The following is a 16,581-nucleotide window of genomic DNA, read 5'->3' as shown; positions in this document are numbered from 1 at the left end:
ATGACAGCATGGTGGACCAAAGAAAGATGGGGGAAAAAAGTAATACAAGGGTGAAATATGTTATATATCTGTTTTGAATATTGTATTTTCAATACAAATAGTTTGTGAAACATTCAAATGGTATAGTAGCCTTGAAAGGTCAATCGATAAGCACATTGGCAAATTTACTCAATTTTATGCATAGGACGCATGTGTAATCCCCAAATAATACTGGTGGATTACTTCACCTGAGAAATGGAATATGTGCCAATATAGGCTACAATATTCACCAGTCCAGATGTCGATTTATTCAAGACACCTTGATAGGCTACGTCAACCATGCCACATAGAATCACAATGGTTCCTCCACTGATGATTAAATGGCACCCTCTGGTGTCGAATCTTCTCAGAATGATTTGGATGTGTAGGCCTACTGATGTAATATTGTACAGTGAGTCTATGTCGGTTTGGACTATGAAATCAGACTTTTAGTCCACTCATTTACTAGTCTCCCTAGGACCTAAGTAGATAAATTGCCTCCCACAACATTAGCAATGTTCCAGTATACAGTCGTGGCCAAAAGTTGAGAATGACAAATATTAATTTTCACAAAGTTAGCTGCCTCAGTGTTTTAGATAGTTTTGTCAGATGTTACTATGGAATACTGAAGTATAATTACAAGCATTTCATAAATGTCAAAGGCTTTTATTGACAATTACATGAAGTCGATGCAGAGTCAATATTTGCAGTGTTGACCCTTCTTTTTCAAGACCTCTGCAATCTGCCCTGGCATGCTGTCAATTAACTTCTGGGCCACATCCTGACTGATGGCAGCCCATTCTTGCATAATCAATGCTTGGAGATTGTCAGAATTCATGGGTTTTTGTTTGTCCACCCGCCTCTTGAGGATTGACCATAAATTCTCAATGGGATTATGGTCTGGGGAGTTTCCTGGCCATGGACCCAAAATATTGATGTTTTGTTCCCAGAGCGACTTAGTTATCACTTTTGCCTTAAGGCAAGGTGCTCCATTCATGCTGGAAAAGGCATTGTTCGTCACCAAACTGTTCCTGGGTGGTTGGGAGAAGTTGCTCTTGGAGGATGTGTTGGTACCATTCTTTATTCATGGCTGTGTTCTTACGCAAATTGTGAGTGAGCCTTTGGCTGAGAAGCAACCCCACACATGAAAGGTCTCAGGATGCTTTACTGTTGGCATGACACAGGACTGATGGTAGCGCTCACCACGTCTTCTCCAGACAAACTTTTTTCCAGATGCCCCAAACAATCGGGAAGGGGATTCAGCAGAGAAAATGACTTTACCCCAGTCCTCAGTCCAATCCCTGTACCTTTTGCGGAATATCAATCGGTCCCTGATGCTTTTCCTGGAGAGTAGTGGCTTCTTTGCTGCCCTTCTTGACACCAGGCCATTCTCAAAGTCTTCACCTCACTGTGTGTGCAGATGCACTCACACCTGCCTGCTGCCATCCCTGAGCAAGCTCTGTACTGGTGGTGCCCCGATCCCGCAGCTGAATCAACTTCAGGAGTCAGTCCTGGCACTTGCTGGACTTTCTTGGGCCCCCTGAAGCCTTCACAATTGAACCGCTCTCCTTGAAGTTCTTGATGATCCGATAAATGGTTGATTTAGGTGCAATCTTACTGGCAGCAATATCCTTGCCTGTGAAGCGCTTTTTGTGCAAAGCATTGACGGCACGTGTTTCCTTGCAGGCAACCATGGTTGACAGAGGAAGAACAATGACTCCAAGCACCACCCTCCTTTTGAAGCTTTCAGTCTGTTATTCAAACTCAATCAGCATGACAGAGTGATCTCCACCCTTATCAACACTCACACCAGTGTTAATGAGAGAATCACTGACATGATGTCAGCTTGTCCTTTTGTGGAAGGGCTGAAATGCAGTGGAAATGTTTTTTGGGGATTCAGTTCATTTGCATGGCAAAGAGGGACTTTGTAATTAATTGCAATTCATCTGATCACTCTTCATAACATTCTGGAGTATATGCACATTTCCATCATACAAACTGAGGCAGCAGGCTGAAAATGTATATTTGTGTCATTCTCAAAACTTTTGGCCACAACTGTATGTAATGTTGTCATAGGTCTGGAATTTCCAAGACTACTCCTTTACCATTGGGTAACTCCTGTATGTATGCCAGCTTCAAGTCACGCCATTTACCAGAGGACCAACAACTTTTTTTCTACAAACCCATCGCCAACAACTATCCAGGGCACTTAACAGTAACTTCATAGCTTTGTGTGGGATGACCTATAGCATTTTATTGCCCAGAGGAAATAAACCAAAATGTCCATCTTATTCAAGCAGTAACAGACAGACCACATCTCTTAAATCAGATCACTTTATTGAGATTGTGCAAATTGGTACAGTTGTGTTAAATCTAATTAGTTACTTTTAAGCAAAATAAATGACAGTCATTTTCACATGTACTTAAACTACCGGTGCACATCCAGTCACAATACTAAATCAAGTTAGTGCAACATGTGGCTTCTGAGTTGTCTACAAAGTGGAGGTTAGAAAAAGGACAATGCTTCAATAGTGTCAATCCTGTTTAGGTTCCATGTACCCTTCAAGAAAACAAGCTATTTAAAAATCGCCTTCCATTCTGATTAATGTATTAGTCGTTGTTCAGAAGCAGAAAACCCATCTCTTACACTTGGTCCTTTTTCAGGAAGTATTACTATGGATGTGACTATGGCAACAAAAGCATAGAAAATTCAAAACTACACCTTAACATAGTAGTAAAACTCCAAAAAGCTTGGATTTTATTTTGCAATGATTAGCCTTTTAAAATCTCAACAGTGCATGTATTAAATACAGCAGGAACTCAGACAAAATTGCATTATAATCCTACCTGCTGCATTTAATTTAGGAACTACCTACAGTATTATAACTTCCTCTGCGGAAAATCAAATACAGTGGAGGAAGTCAAATGGACTGTGTTAAGGTGTATCCTATAACTCAGCCAACTATGTGAGGGATGCATGGATGGGCCTCTCCAGTTCAGGGGCCTGATTCATGTCATTTGTCCCCAGCCCTATATCTAAACACACCTGATTAAACTAATTGCATTCTAAAGACAATGATTAGTTGATTATTGGAGTCAGGTGTGGTAATAGGGCCTGGGGCAAAAGCATGTCAGTGTCCAAACATTTCACAATCGTAGTAAGATCCATGTTGCTTAACAGGTGGCTGTTCATGCTTGCAAATATAAGAGCAGATATTTAGACGTGAAGGACAGTGGAGGAAGCTATAAGCACAAATAGAAAAACCACCAATAGATCATTCCCACGTAAACTTTTACAATGGACTTCACTACGAACAAACACTTCTAGAACGGCAATAAAACTCATGCAAAAACATGTTTTTTTTTGCCAATGGCCTTAAGCCGAAAGCACAATATGGAGAGAAATATAGAAGTACAATTCAGCCCATTTCTCAAGACATTAACGTTCAAGAATTTAAATTTAAAGTTGTTTAAAATTCGCAGGGTGCACTAGATTATGTGACGCTCAGCAAATGCTCTTCATCCTGGAAGATAGTCATCAGGATATCTGTCAGGAAAGAAAGGGGACTGACAATTAGATTGAGAGCTCAACCTCTACGGGAGGTTTACTGCTTTGATTTTGCAATCAGAATAAATGAATTTGAAATAGGCTCATCCAGTCGAGTGGGTTGATTCAAAAGCCCTCACACACCTCTCATCTTCTCAGTTGGAGTTCCTTTGCCTGACATCCTTGTGGTTTGTGGCAGCATTGCTTTTCCTGAAAGACATTTTCCATCCAGAACTTTACAAACACAGCAATGTAGATCTTTAAAAACATTTTTCTACCCCTTTTTCATGATATCCAAATTGGTAGTTACAGCCTTGTCCCATCGCTGCAACTCCTGAACTGACTCGGGCGAGGCGAAGGTCGAGAGCCATGTGTCCTCCGAAACACGGCCCTGCCAAGCCACACTGCTTCTTGACACACTGCCCGCTTAAACCCGAAGCCAGCCGCACCAATGTGTCGGAGGAAACACCGTACAACTAGCAACCGAAGTCGGCCTGCGTGTGCCCGGCCCGCCACAGGAGTCGCTAGAGCACGCTGGGACAACGACATGTCGGCCGGCCAAACCCTCCTCTAACCCGGACGACGCTATGTCAATTTTGTGCCGCCTCATGGGTCTACCGGTCACCTGCGACAGCATGGGATCGAACCCAGGTCTGTAGTGACGCCTCTAGCACTGCGATGCTGTGCCGTAGACCCTTGCATCTCTCGGGAGGCCCATTTATATATTTTCTTCATGAGAAATGAAATGTATTGAATTTTTACATGTCAGTGTAAAATGTGTACTTACAGGGGAGCAGAACCTGAGTCCTCATCTATAAAGCAGCACAGGGACAAGAGAAAAGATGTGTCAACAGCTGAATTGGTCAGAGACTGTCTGGTAGGGAGACATTCTAATGAGAGCAAGGCATGGAGAAAATTCTTTCCACAGACAATGAAAGAAATGGTGACAAAGTTCCAAGTATTTCTTTAAGTAGGCCATTGTCAAATGATTGCAGTCAATTATGCAAAACAAGCATACACTGTCATAATTATATCTACAATAAGCAAATACAGTTACATCGCTTGAACTTAATCATTTCATTTAAAAAGAAAACTGCAGTTATGACAAATCTACCTACACTGTATCCCAACTATATGTTCCTGATTAGAAGATATGGTATCAATCTGTTCTGAACATCTCAAAATAACGCAAACAGGATAACCAAGTGAAAAGTTGAAGGGACAATGCAACACCGAAAACAGTTCTAAACAAAGCATACAGGTATACTGCAGATTAAAAGGTCTGGACATAACCGTTCAGTCACCGGTTAAAATCAAAGAATAGGTGCCCTCAGGCAATGAATGAGATCAATGAAATGAGATCCCTATTATAAAAAAAGAAAATGACTTGTCATGCATGAGATCAAGATGCAGATGGCATGCAAGACAAGATATTATAAAAGGTACACACAGAAATATGACATAACCAGAGCAACTTCCTGCTTACAGACGTCAACAACTGTATGCAAGCAGGAAGTTGCCCCGTGATGTCATACTGCTGTGTGTACCTTTAAAACCCTAAACCCTTAGATGTTTCCAACACTACAAACCATGACATTAGGCCTAATTTCCATCTCCACATAAATCACATGACTTGGGCTATTTGACCCTTTTACTGGCATGACAAAAACACATTGATTGGTGGGCATAAAAATGTGGCTAAGTTTTAGCAGTCTGAAAATGTATTTCAAATTTGGCCCAAATTGGTCCAATATATGAATGCAAGGCCAGTGGAAGAGTTCCTTATTAGATACATTCTTAACAAGTGAACGCAGTGCATTCCTATAGCTTCTCAGTTACGGTCATCTCAGGTCAACCACTTCCGTCTGACATGCAGTTTTGATCACTTACCAAAACGCAAACGCAGCAGCGAACAGAGAAATACAAAACGGAGAAGAAAAAAAAAGTGTTCTAATAGAAAACCAATTGCTTTTGATCAAATGAAATGACTAAAATCATAAGTGAAAAACATATTTAAATTGCAAATCAAGAAGACCAAGTAAATAACAGTAAACCTGCTATATCCAAACCATTAAGAAAAGACAACGTGTTGAGTTATCATTAAAATGGCAGCTAATGCACAGCAATCTTTGGAGAATGACAGTACATCTGAAACTAAGACTGTTCTGCCACTGGAGGGCAGCAGACACTCACAGCTAAATCATATGGACTTAGCGAGGGATGCTACTTCAGAAATCATGAATGGCAAAACAAGAGTACTTTGTTTCTGCATTTCTACGTACCGTCATTGATCTCATCAGGCTTTCTCCTCTTCTCGTAGATGAAGATGATGCTGACCAAGATGATGACCTCGGCCACGATACCCAGGAAGGGCCAGAGGGCGGCCAGGCGGCTGCGGACGCGCAGGTGGATCTTGTCGAAGGCTGAGTCCACTTCTCTGGCACCGTAGCACATGTAGTCGCCCATGTCCATGGCGATGTCCAGGTCATTGATGGTCAGTGTGGTCCTGTTGGGGGTGCTCTTGATCTCATACCTGTCAGTACCGTTGGTGATGGCCTGAGAATGACAAATAGGGAGCAAAAAGTAATTGAATACTCAACTCTTATCTAGGGCAGAGACCTCTTTGGATAGTACTAGTGCATGTGGCATTACTGTGACTTCAATCAAGATATTGATTTAGTCAACGATTCCTAACATTGGAAAATAACTGCAGCATGTGACTTCATTCACTCAGTTCAGCATCAGGGGTTATTCTGGCTCAGTGAAACTCATCGTGTTAAGCCTAATGGTGAATCAATGACGGTAAACGCATACCGTCTTCAGCATTTCTTCTCCTTCCAGTTTGTACCACTTCCAGTCAGTAGGCAGTGGATATCCATGACTGACACACACCAGCACACCCTTGTCCTGCTCGTTTCCATGCTCAGAGCGTTTGTAGGCCGAGACATGGATAGCAGCTAGTGACAAACACACGGATGCAGGTATTTATCAGATAGCCGCGATTCATCCAACACCTGCAGTTGTCTAAAACTGGCTATACAAGCCCATTACAGCTTTCAGATACTCAAAGCGCACTAAGGTAGTAACATTCATCGGCATAGCTAATGTCAGTAGAGACTTCACTTTAAAAGTTCAAACGCATTACTTACTTTTGACTGCAATGGATTTCTTCACCACAGGATCAGACAGGAAGACGCAGTCATATACTCCACCAGAATGGAAATCAATTTTAGCCAAGCTAATGGGGGAAAAACAACGTAAGGCCTGAGGATGAGAAACGCAGGCCTACAGACTTCACTCAATGGCTTCAAACACATCCCAGTCATGAAGTCACTTTGCCTGTAAAAACACACTACAAAAGATGCTGCCCCAACAGGCTGAACTTCAAATGTCTCCCTGTTGCTGTTGAGAATGAGAAGCAACCAGATAAAAATAAACTGCCTCTCTCCTTGTTACAAACACTTCTACTTCCGACTTGTGTCGGCACTGGAACCCTCCATGCTCTTTATGTCTGATGGGGAATTATGGTTATTATGAGAGTGAAAGAATGGGAGTGCTAGGGGGCGCTTATCCATGCTGCTGCCAAGGCTACAACCAAAGCTGCAGTCCATCTCGCTGCTAATTAATGGCAGGGAATGCCTGAGCAGGGCCTGGAGTGTTACCATTAATGGATGGTATGTGTGTGTGAGCAATAGAATGAGGGAGAGCTAACATGTAGAAAATACATGGAGGAAAGGTTGGCGTGGTTTTCGATTCAATGTTGCTGTGCGGTCAAATCTGTGACCTACCTCCCTGCTGACCAAACATTAAAAAGGCATGGTCGCTAATAATGACAAGCAATGACTGCTAGATTCAGGACAACAGCTGAATCTCAAATCAGCGAGCCCAGCTCCGGGAAATCGTTCTATAGCTCAGAGGGATTCCCGTCCATCTGGTGGCTCAAACATGCAAACACACGCTGCCTGCCTGGCAGGCACTTACATGTACTCTGTGTAGAGAGCAGCAGAGTCCTGCTTGGATGACTCGATCACATTGCCATTCCTCATCCAGTAATGACCTTTGACTGTGGACGGGGGGTTGGTCAGGTTGCACGAGAGGATGGCAGAGGTCTGGTTGTTCACCTCCATAGGTGAAGACACAATTAAGGGATCTGTAGACAAAGTCAACATATTAATAAGCCGTCCTTTGACATGACCACTTCTAGTAGGATCATTACCGTAGTAACGGTACCACGACTACAAGCCAAGTGTAACTAATTCTTGCATGTCTTTTCACGTACAGGATATTGCTAAAATACTTTAGGGTAACTAAAGACACAAAAAAATATTTTATATCCAAGTAGTGGATTTAATCCAAACTTAAAAGGTACGTATGTATTGGGTTTACAGGATAAATGGCTCTCTTGATAACAACATGTTGCAGCACAAACCTTGACTGTTCAGTGCTTGACATTGCCTTACTATCCTTTAGCCTAAACTTCATAGTGACAACTGATAAGGTCTAGCTTAGCTTGTCAAATGTTATTACTTTCAAAATCTAATTTCAAGCCAAGAACAGCACAATATAAAAAGGCAGCGCCTCTTCCAAGAAGAGGCGGATCACATGGGCAGACACCTAAAAATGGAGAGCTCGGGCTGAACCAAGAGTTCAAGAGAAGAGGGGTTACACAGGGAAATTAATCTAGGAGACCATGAGGAGAGGAGCTTGTAATCAACACATGCAGAAGAAGCAACCGGCAAGGTATGGTAGGTTGGTGTTCCACTAACAGAGAAGAGGAACAAATAAGAGGATCTTTTGGTTTGATTCAGGTAGATAAAACAAATACTGGAAAGATGCCCTATGGCTAAGAATCAGAAAGCTGGGTTGCTGTCTCCGATAGATTTAGTACTCCTAAAGAGCCTAGTCAGGCCTAAAGAGTGTAAACACCACAGGACAGTGTCAATATGTTAGTATCAATTACACATTCTATACCTTGGACAAGACAGCAAAATAGACCAAATGGAAGCCAACAAGAAGCTGACCAACCCATAATCTGACCCTTTTAAAAACAAAATGAACATTTTATGATTCAAAAATTAGATGTAGCCATTTGCAGGTTTCAGACCTTATGACCAGTATTATGTGAAATATTTTCCTAATTCATTTAAAATAAGGATTTGACATAGGCCCAGCAAAAAAAAGGCATCAGATTGAGGGTAGTGCTACGGCAGGTAGGACACGTCTAAGGAGAGGCCCGGCCACGCCTTGTGGTCAGGTTGGCTCTCCACTACTGGACATCATGGGAGCTCAGTGAGGGGAGAGTAGGGGAGTCTGGGTGAAACAGGGGAGAGGGCAGGAGAAGGTGGGGAACAGGAGCTGGACCCCTCACTGTCCTCTACAGGGAGACGCTGCCTGGCTGTACGTAGGGCCTCCCAACACTCACATTCAAACACTATAACGTTAGCCTGTGAGCGGATCCACTTGATTTTGGGTGCCTTTTTCAGCTCGTTGCGGTCGGGGTCGTTGGAAGCGCGGCACTCGTACGTGCCGGAGTCATCGAGCGTGAGGTTTAAGAGATGAATGGAGCTGGTGGCGTGCAGGATGTAGGTGGCGTTGATCTCGACACGGTCTCGCCGAGCCCCATCGAACAGCTGGGTCATTGTCTCGTCGGGCTCCTCGCCCTCTATGAACCACCACTGCACCTCTGGGATGGGGTTCCCTGTCACCTCACAGTGCAGCTCTGCAATGTCCTCTATCAGTTTCATCTGGGACAGGGGCGACTTAACAAAACCAGCTGAACGGCCATTGTGGGGGAGGGGTGGTTTACATTGATTTGGTTTCAGATTGGTTTTTAGCAAATCCGACAATTTTATGGAGGTGAAAGTAAAATGCGATGGAAAAGGCAAGCAGGCAAAAAAGAAAGAAACAAAAGATTAATCAAACACATGAAGAGTAGGGGTTTGAGTATCATTATTAACCAAAATAGTTCATGCCAAATGGCTTTTTAGAGTACTTGATACTCAGACCCATTGCAGATATAGACAAGTTGAATGACATGCATTAAAATCAAAAGCAACTAATAAAAACATACATTTCATGAAGGACAAGTAAAAATATGTTTGTTATTCATCGCACGAGTGGACTAAGCAGATGGATGAAATTTAAAATGTCAGATATGATTCAAAATTGTGTCTGTAAATCTATTACATTCTCTGTCCGTTTGTCATTGTGTTGAGAAGTGCAGGGCTTAGTTATTAAACGAAACACCTGATCTGACGTTGAGGACATTCTGTACAGGATTTAATACCCAGGAGGAGCAACAGAAGAATAACATTTGCACGGCTCGAGGCGCACTCTGTAGAGTTAGCCCCCTGTAGGGTTATTTCTATCGAAGCCCACGGAACAATCTTAAATCAACACAGGAGAACAAAACCTTGGCATACCTTCAACATCCAGGCCCACCTGAATAAACAACCCAGGAGATCAATGATGAGAAATGCTTCAGAACAAACTCAGGGATCCCTATGTAACGCCGCTTGAACAAAGACAACCATGTTCAGACAACGCCTGAGCCACACCCTCTTTCTTTATTGCATCTTTGCATAGTAGGACAAGGCATGGTGGTAGGTGGACATTTTCTGAATAGTTGGCTCCCTAAAGACCAGAGACAGTATGTACCCATTAACATGTCCAAAGTCAAACTTGTGAAGTGGATTGGGGTTGGAGGCACGGCTGCCTCTGGCTCTAAAAATCATGTGACCTTTTAGCTAAGGCTGGCAGGATCCTTTTAACCATAACAAAGAGGTCACCTTCATAGCAAATGCTGTACAAAACAAACCCAAGTAAATGCAGATAGTGACTTCACATAGGCCCGAACGAAAGTCATAACTAAAATTAGTTGTTACTCTAGCTTGTATCAAACTTAACACACCAGCAAGTTCCACCCCCAAAAAAAAAACATTTTGGAAAGAGACCTGACCAAAAGCCCGCTCCAGTATACCCCTCTTGAAATCACTGACTCACCAGTACTGTAGGCGACATGTAGTCCTAACTGGCCTAGCATAGCAAAAAGACAGAAGCCTGACTGCTTGGAATGGTTGTCAAGTTAATGTGCTACAGTTTACTAACTACATAGGGTCATGCTCCACAGGCCACCTACTCAGTGTAAACAACTAGGTTTCTATTTTGTGTGAATGTTAGCTGGGGATAAATAGGACATTTCAAAAGCAGGTGTGATAGGCATGTGACTGCAAAATATAAAAGATGAACACAAAAAATGTCCTGCAACAGGTGAGAGAGAGTGATCATAGTCATTACAGTTGTTTGTATGCAGCATTTAGCCTACCCAGTGATCAATTATGCTGACATAAAATGGTCACCCAGAAAATGGGCACACAATCAAAATAGCAAACCAACATGAATCCTGAACACACTGTTCGGGGCAGACAGGGAAACAAATGCTACTAGCAATAAAGATTTATCTGAGTCATATATGTATTAATATTGTGTTACATAAATCAATGGGCTTTTATGAGCCCATCGTACTTCATGACTCCGCTCATTTGCATAGGAAATGACCTCGTTTAACCGAAGGGAAAATGTCTGCCTGCTTTCTATAACCTACTTCTCCAACCAACATTTTGCTCAAGACGAAGCTGGAGTGCAATAGACATATAATTGTATTAATGATCTGGAGTTGCCAAAGCGGAAAACTGCCCGTCCCGCATGGGGACTGCCTGTGTGCTGTATCTTCAGAGGCATCTGGAGTCCTCTGGGACATGCCCTCTAAAGCTTTCATGCCACTCTGTATATCTGGGTCAATGGAGGACCTCGCAGAGTCAAAGGCCCAATGCAAAGTCCAGTCTCCCCAGACTGTCCTGGCGAAAATCAATTGTTTTTTTGTTAGGTTTACCAATTTAAATTGTTTGGAGCAAATAGGGCAGGTTACAGTGTAGGACTTTTCTATAAAATCTGCTTTTTAAAAAGCAAAATACGAGGCAAGTTTCAAACATTTGGTACATTTTTTAGGATTAACCAAAACCATTAGGCCTAAAATGGAGCCTTTTTCACACCAAATTAAGAGAGCTAGCAATCTACTCTCAATAAGATTATAAATCATCCCCATCGTTCCTTATTTAGAATGTTTTAGTGTAATTAATTGGTTCAAAACACATTAAATCATCATAATGAATCCACATACTGCCTTGTTTCTTTGACACTGAACATAAATTAATACAATGTTGGACCCTCACTCTGAATTGGCTAAATTAACAATGAGTGCATCATGCGCTGCATGCAATGCTTTATTAAGTACTCAAGGTTGCGTAATGTATATATACTGCCATGGCTTGAGGCTCTTCCAGGCTTAGAAAGTCAGCACAATCTTAAATAGACAAGGCAGTGGTTGTGACGGAATGTTATAATGAGATTAAGGTAATCTAAATGTGTTGCAGTCTCCACTAAAAACAAACCCCCACAACAATCGTGTAAACAAAGCTTCTTGCTTGTTTGACACATTTCATGTAACACATTCACATATATTAGTAATCCATTTAAAATGGTGTGAATTTAAATGTGGTAGCATGTTGTACCTCAACTGCATGCCATTAATCTCCATAGAAGAGGTCAAATATAGGCCCACTTAAAAAAAGGGATGTCTTTATTTAGGACACAGCAGCTAACCTGCTAGTTAATGTCTCATGATTCAGCCAGGCAAACTGGTTTACACCAGTTTAAAGACAGCAGCTAAAACAAGCCAGAAGCACAAGCTTTGGCTCTCACACAAAACTACCTGAGACTTGAAGTGTCCGGTTAGTCTGCTAATTTCCAAATACAACACTAAAAAAATATATATATTGGTTTATTTCTTCATAAACCAGCCAAAAGCAACTGCATTGGCTGGTTTATGACAAATAAACCAACATCTATGATATTTGGCCAAAGGTGGGTTTGGATCACATGAAAAATTAGCAAGTTAGCTACCTAGTAGATTCCATCTGTAAGTGTTGACACTAGTTTGCCTATTTAAAACAAGTTATTTAATAAAACTATTTTTATGATGGCAGGTTCCAATTGCAAAATCAACTATTTTACCTAGCGTTAACCGTTACAAGGCAGTGATTTTGATCACCGCATTGTGTTTAAATTAACTACCTGGTAAAGCCATTCATAGATGCTAACTACCTTTAGCGCCTCTACTAAACATAGTATTTACTTGCCGGCGGAGTTTGGTTAAAAGCCCAGACGCTCGTTCTTAATATTAGCATGCATCACTTGCGGTAAAATTTTGGAAACACAAGGAAAGTAGCCATCTTTCATATCAGCGAGAAATCATGTTCAAAAAACCAAAAAGGTTCAAATACTACATACCTTTAAAGGGTCAGTGTTCCCATACTGCCATCCTGTTCCCATACTACAGCGCTGGCGCTACCGAAGACAGACACGGCCACCTATGCTAATAAGTCATCTAGCGTGATCGAACAGTGTCGCCAAAGTATAGTTCATCGGATGGTTGCTAGAAAACACACTTCAGTCAGCTGCACTGGGGGCGGAAAACTTACCTTAATGCATGAATGGGATATGCTACGGTACCTTTATCCACAATATATAAATACAGTTGAAGTCAGAAGTTTTCATACACCTTAGTCAAATACATTTAAACTCAGTTTCACAATTCCTGACATTTAATCCTAGTAAAACTTCCCTGCAATAAGTCAGTTAAGATCACCACTTTATTTTAAGAATGTGAAATGTCAAAATAATTGTAGAGAGAATGATTTATTTCTGGTTTTATTTCTTTCATCACATTCCCAGTGGGTCAGAAGTTTACATACACTTAGTATTTGGTAGCATTGCCTTTAAATTGTTTAACTTGGGTCAAACGTGTCAGGTAGCCTTCCACAAGCTTCCCACAATAAATTGGTTGAATTTTGGCCCATTCCTCCTGACAGAGCTGGTGTAACTGAGTCAGGTTTGTAGGCCTCCTTGCTCGCACATGTTTTTTCAGTTCTGCCCACAAATTTTCTGTAGGATTGAGGTCGGGGCTTTGTGGTGGCCACTCCAATACCTTGACTTTGTTGTCCTTAAGCCATTTTGCTACAGCTTTGGCTTGGGGTCATTGTCCATTTGGAAGACCCATTTGCGAGCAAGCTTTAACTTCCTGACTGATGTCTTGAGATGTTACATATATCAATATATCCACATAATTTTCCATCCTCATGAAGCCATCTACTTTGTCAAGTGCACCAGTCCCTTCTGCAGCAAAGCACCCCCAAAACATGACGCTGCTACCCCCCTTGCTTCACAGTTGGGATGGTGTTCTTCAGCTTGCAAGCCCCCCCCTTTTCCTCCAAACATAATGGTCATTATGGCCAAGCAGTTATATTTTTGTTTCAGCAGACCAGAGGACATTCCTCCAAAAAGTATCTTGGTCCCCATGTGCAGTTGCAAACCATGGTCTGGCTTTATGGTGTTTTTTGAGCAGTGGCTACTTTGCTGACCAGCCTTTCAGGTTATGTTGATATAGGACTTCACAAGGTCCTTTGCTGTTGTTCTGGGGTTGATTTGCACATTTCGCACCAATGTACGTTCATCTCTAGGAGGCAGAAGGCGTCTCCTTCCTGAGCGGTATGATGGCTGTGTTGTCCCATAGTGTTTATACTTGCGTACTATTGTTTGTATAGATGAATGTGGTACCTTCAGGCGTTTGGAAATTGCTCCCAAGGATGAACTAGACTTGTGGATATCTTTTTTTCTGGGGGTCTTGGCTGATTTCCCCATGATGTCAAGCAAAGAGGCACAGAGATTGAAGGTAGCCCTTGAAATACATCCACAGGTACACCTCCAAATGACTCAAATTATGTCAATCAGCCTATCAGAAGCTTCTAAAGCCATTTTCTGGAATTTTCCCAGGTGTTTATAGGCACTGTCGACTTAGTGTATGTAAACTTCTGACCCACTGGAATTGTGATAGATTATTTCACTTATAATTCCCTGTCTAAACAATTGTTGGGAAAATGACTTGTGTCATGCACAAAGTAGATGTCCTAAATGACTTGCCAAAACTATAGTTTGTTGACAAGACATTTGTGGAGTGGTTGAGAAACAAGTTTTAATGACTCCAACCTAAGTGTATGACTCCAACTGTATTTAGTTCTGGTAAAGTGTACTTCTTGTTCTCATGCTAGCGAGCTGTAGCCACGGCAGCCATTGTGTAATGTCACTTAACGTAGAACAAAGGAGCTGATTGGCTAACACCATCCAGAACGCTAGCTAGTAGGAGGACGAGAAGGACAGTTTTACAGGAAAACAAGCATTATTTAAATATTCTTGCTATATCAGTTACGGATAAAAGTACAATTTGGGGCAGTGGCATAGCCCATCCCTGCAAAGAGGTGCGTTTTCCGACCTATATCTTACACCGGCTCCACATTGCATTCCTACCCCAGTGCAGCTCATCGTAAACAATCATAATGGTACGGTTGGTATTTTATAATCTCCACCCGGCACAGCCAGAAGAGGACTGGCCTGGTTCCTCTCTAGGTTTTAGCCTTTCTATGGAGTTTTTCCTAGCCACCGTGCTTATACACCTGCATTGCTTGCTGGGGTTTTAGGCTGGGTTTCTGTACAGCACTTTGATATATCAGCTGATGTAACTAGGGCTATATAAATAATTTTGATTTGTTTGTTTTCTGGCACACAGCATATGGATCTGTGCAAAACTGCTACAGTAGCTAAGTGTATATATATTTTTTTTAAGTCTTCCTCGCTGATATGAAAGTGGCATATCAGCATATGTTTGTAAAACATTTTAGCAAGGGATGATAGACGTTTCTAAATGCGTCGGAATTGTAGTTCACATGGAGCCAACAGTGGACAAGGCAAACCGCTAAAAACCCTACGGAGAAGCAGAGTCTGAAATGATCAATGGCTCCTACGCTTGGAACGCTGGGACCATTATACTAGCTAACGTTAGCCAACTTAGCTAGCGCATTACAAAATAAGGTTATGCTTCCTAGCCAGCTAGCCACTGGTTCATTTTCTAAAGTAGCTCGATGGCAAAGACTGGTTTAAAAACGTTGGGAAAACATTCAACTGTAAAAAAAAAAAAAAAAAAAAAAGTCTTAGCTACGTTTACGAGAGCACTATATCAAATCAATAATTGAAAAGCGCTAACGTTAGCTTGTTTGCTATCAAGCCAGTGAGTTAGCACGGCGCACACACAACCGAGTTAGTCTAACTCAATGACTGTATGATGTCTGACTAGCTAGAAAGCAAGCTAAAAAATATTACCTGTCAGGGCATCGGCTCGGTACAAGCACAAGAGGAGGGCACTTAAACCCCACAGATATTTCATTTCGACGATGTCCTTTTCTAGCACAGATATATACTTTCACAAAAAAAATGTAATACGTTAGCGCTGCTCCACCATCGACCGAGTTGGTCGTCCTCTACTTGTTCCTCAATTCAATCAGTCACGTCGTGAACTAGCACGTACACATGACATGACGCTCGGGCGTGACCAAAATAGATTTGATTACCAAACCACAGAGTTTCTAAACCCAGAGGCGCAGCATCACTTCCGGGAACGCTTGCGGAAACAGACTCTTCATACTTCCGTTAGCAGATAAGGCCAGGGTTTGAGGAGTCAAATGGCGCGTTTGAGTGGTAAAGGTGAAAGTAGCCGAATGTAGACGAAAGTCAGGAGAGTAAAGTGGATGGAGGTACACGTGCACCAACAGCAAGTCGGACAATTTATGCTTTTTCTAGGAAACGCGAAAATGGCATTCTCCTCTGTTACTGTTGATAAAATGAATATTTATTGGTCACATACACATATTTAGCAGATGTTATTGCGAGTGTAGCGAAATGCTTGTGTTCTTACCTCCAACAGTGCAATAGTATCTAACAATTTACAACAATACATACACATCTAATAGTAAAATAATGGACACAAAGCTGAACATGATCCATTTTTATACCTTTTATTTAACTAGGCAAGTCAGTTAAGAACAAATAATTATTTTCAATGACAGCCT

General features: G+C 41.9%; 1 protein-coding gene across 2 annotated transcripts; it reads right to left on the bottom strand.

The window, feature by feature from the left end:
- Window positions 1-2,338: 2,338 nt before the first annotated feature.
- bsg (basigin) lies at window positions 2,339-16,075 on the bottom strand. Of its 2 annotated transcripts, none has more exons than XM_024421339.2 (9): window positions 15,836-16,075; window positions 8,988-9,338; window positions 7,547-7,715; window positions 6,715-6,803; window positions 6,380-6,522; window positions 5,848-6,121; window positions 4,353-4,365; window positions 3,710-3,775; window positions 2,339-3,565 (listed from the first exon to the last, which is right to left on the bottom strand). In XM_024421339.2, exons 1-8 carry the CDS (start codon window positions 15,897-15,899, stop codon window positions 3,721-3,723), a joined length of 1,158 nt encoding a protein of 385 aa, XP_024277107.1. In that variant the 5' UTR covers window positions 15,900-16,075; the 3' UTR covers window positions 2,339-3,565; window positions 3,710-3,720. The 2 variants fall into 2 exon arrangements, with proteins under 2 accessions (XP_024277107.1, XP_024277106.1); XM_024421338.2 differs by having other exon boundaries at window positions 4,353-4,377; window positions 15,836-16,071.
- Between the last annotated feature and the right edge of the window lie 506 nt (window positions 16,076-16,581).

This window comes from Oncorhynchus tshawytscha, linkage group LG05 (genome assembly GCF_018296145.1).
Source record: "Oncorhynchus tshawytscha isolate Ot180627B linkage group LG05, Otsh_v2.0, whole genome shotgun sequence".
In the NCBI taxonomy this organism is placed as follows: domain Eukaryota; kingdom Metazoa; phylum Chordata; class Actinopteri; order Salmoniformes; family Salmonidae; genus Oncorhynchus; species Oncorhynchus tshawytscha.
The sequence above is the reverse complement of the archived record's forward strand: the minus strand, read 5'-3'. Positions and strand labels throughout refer to the sequence as shown.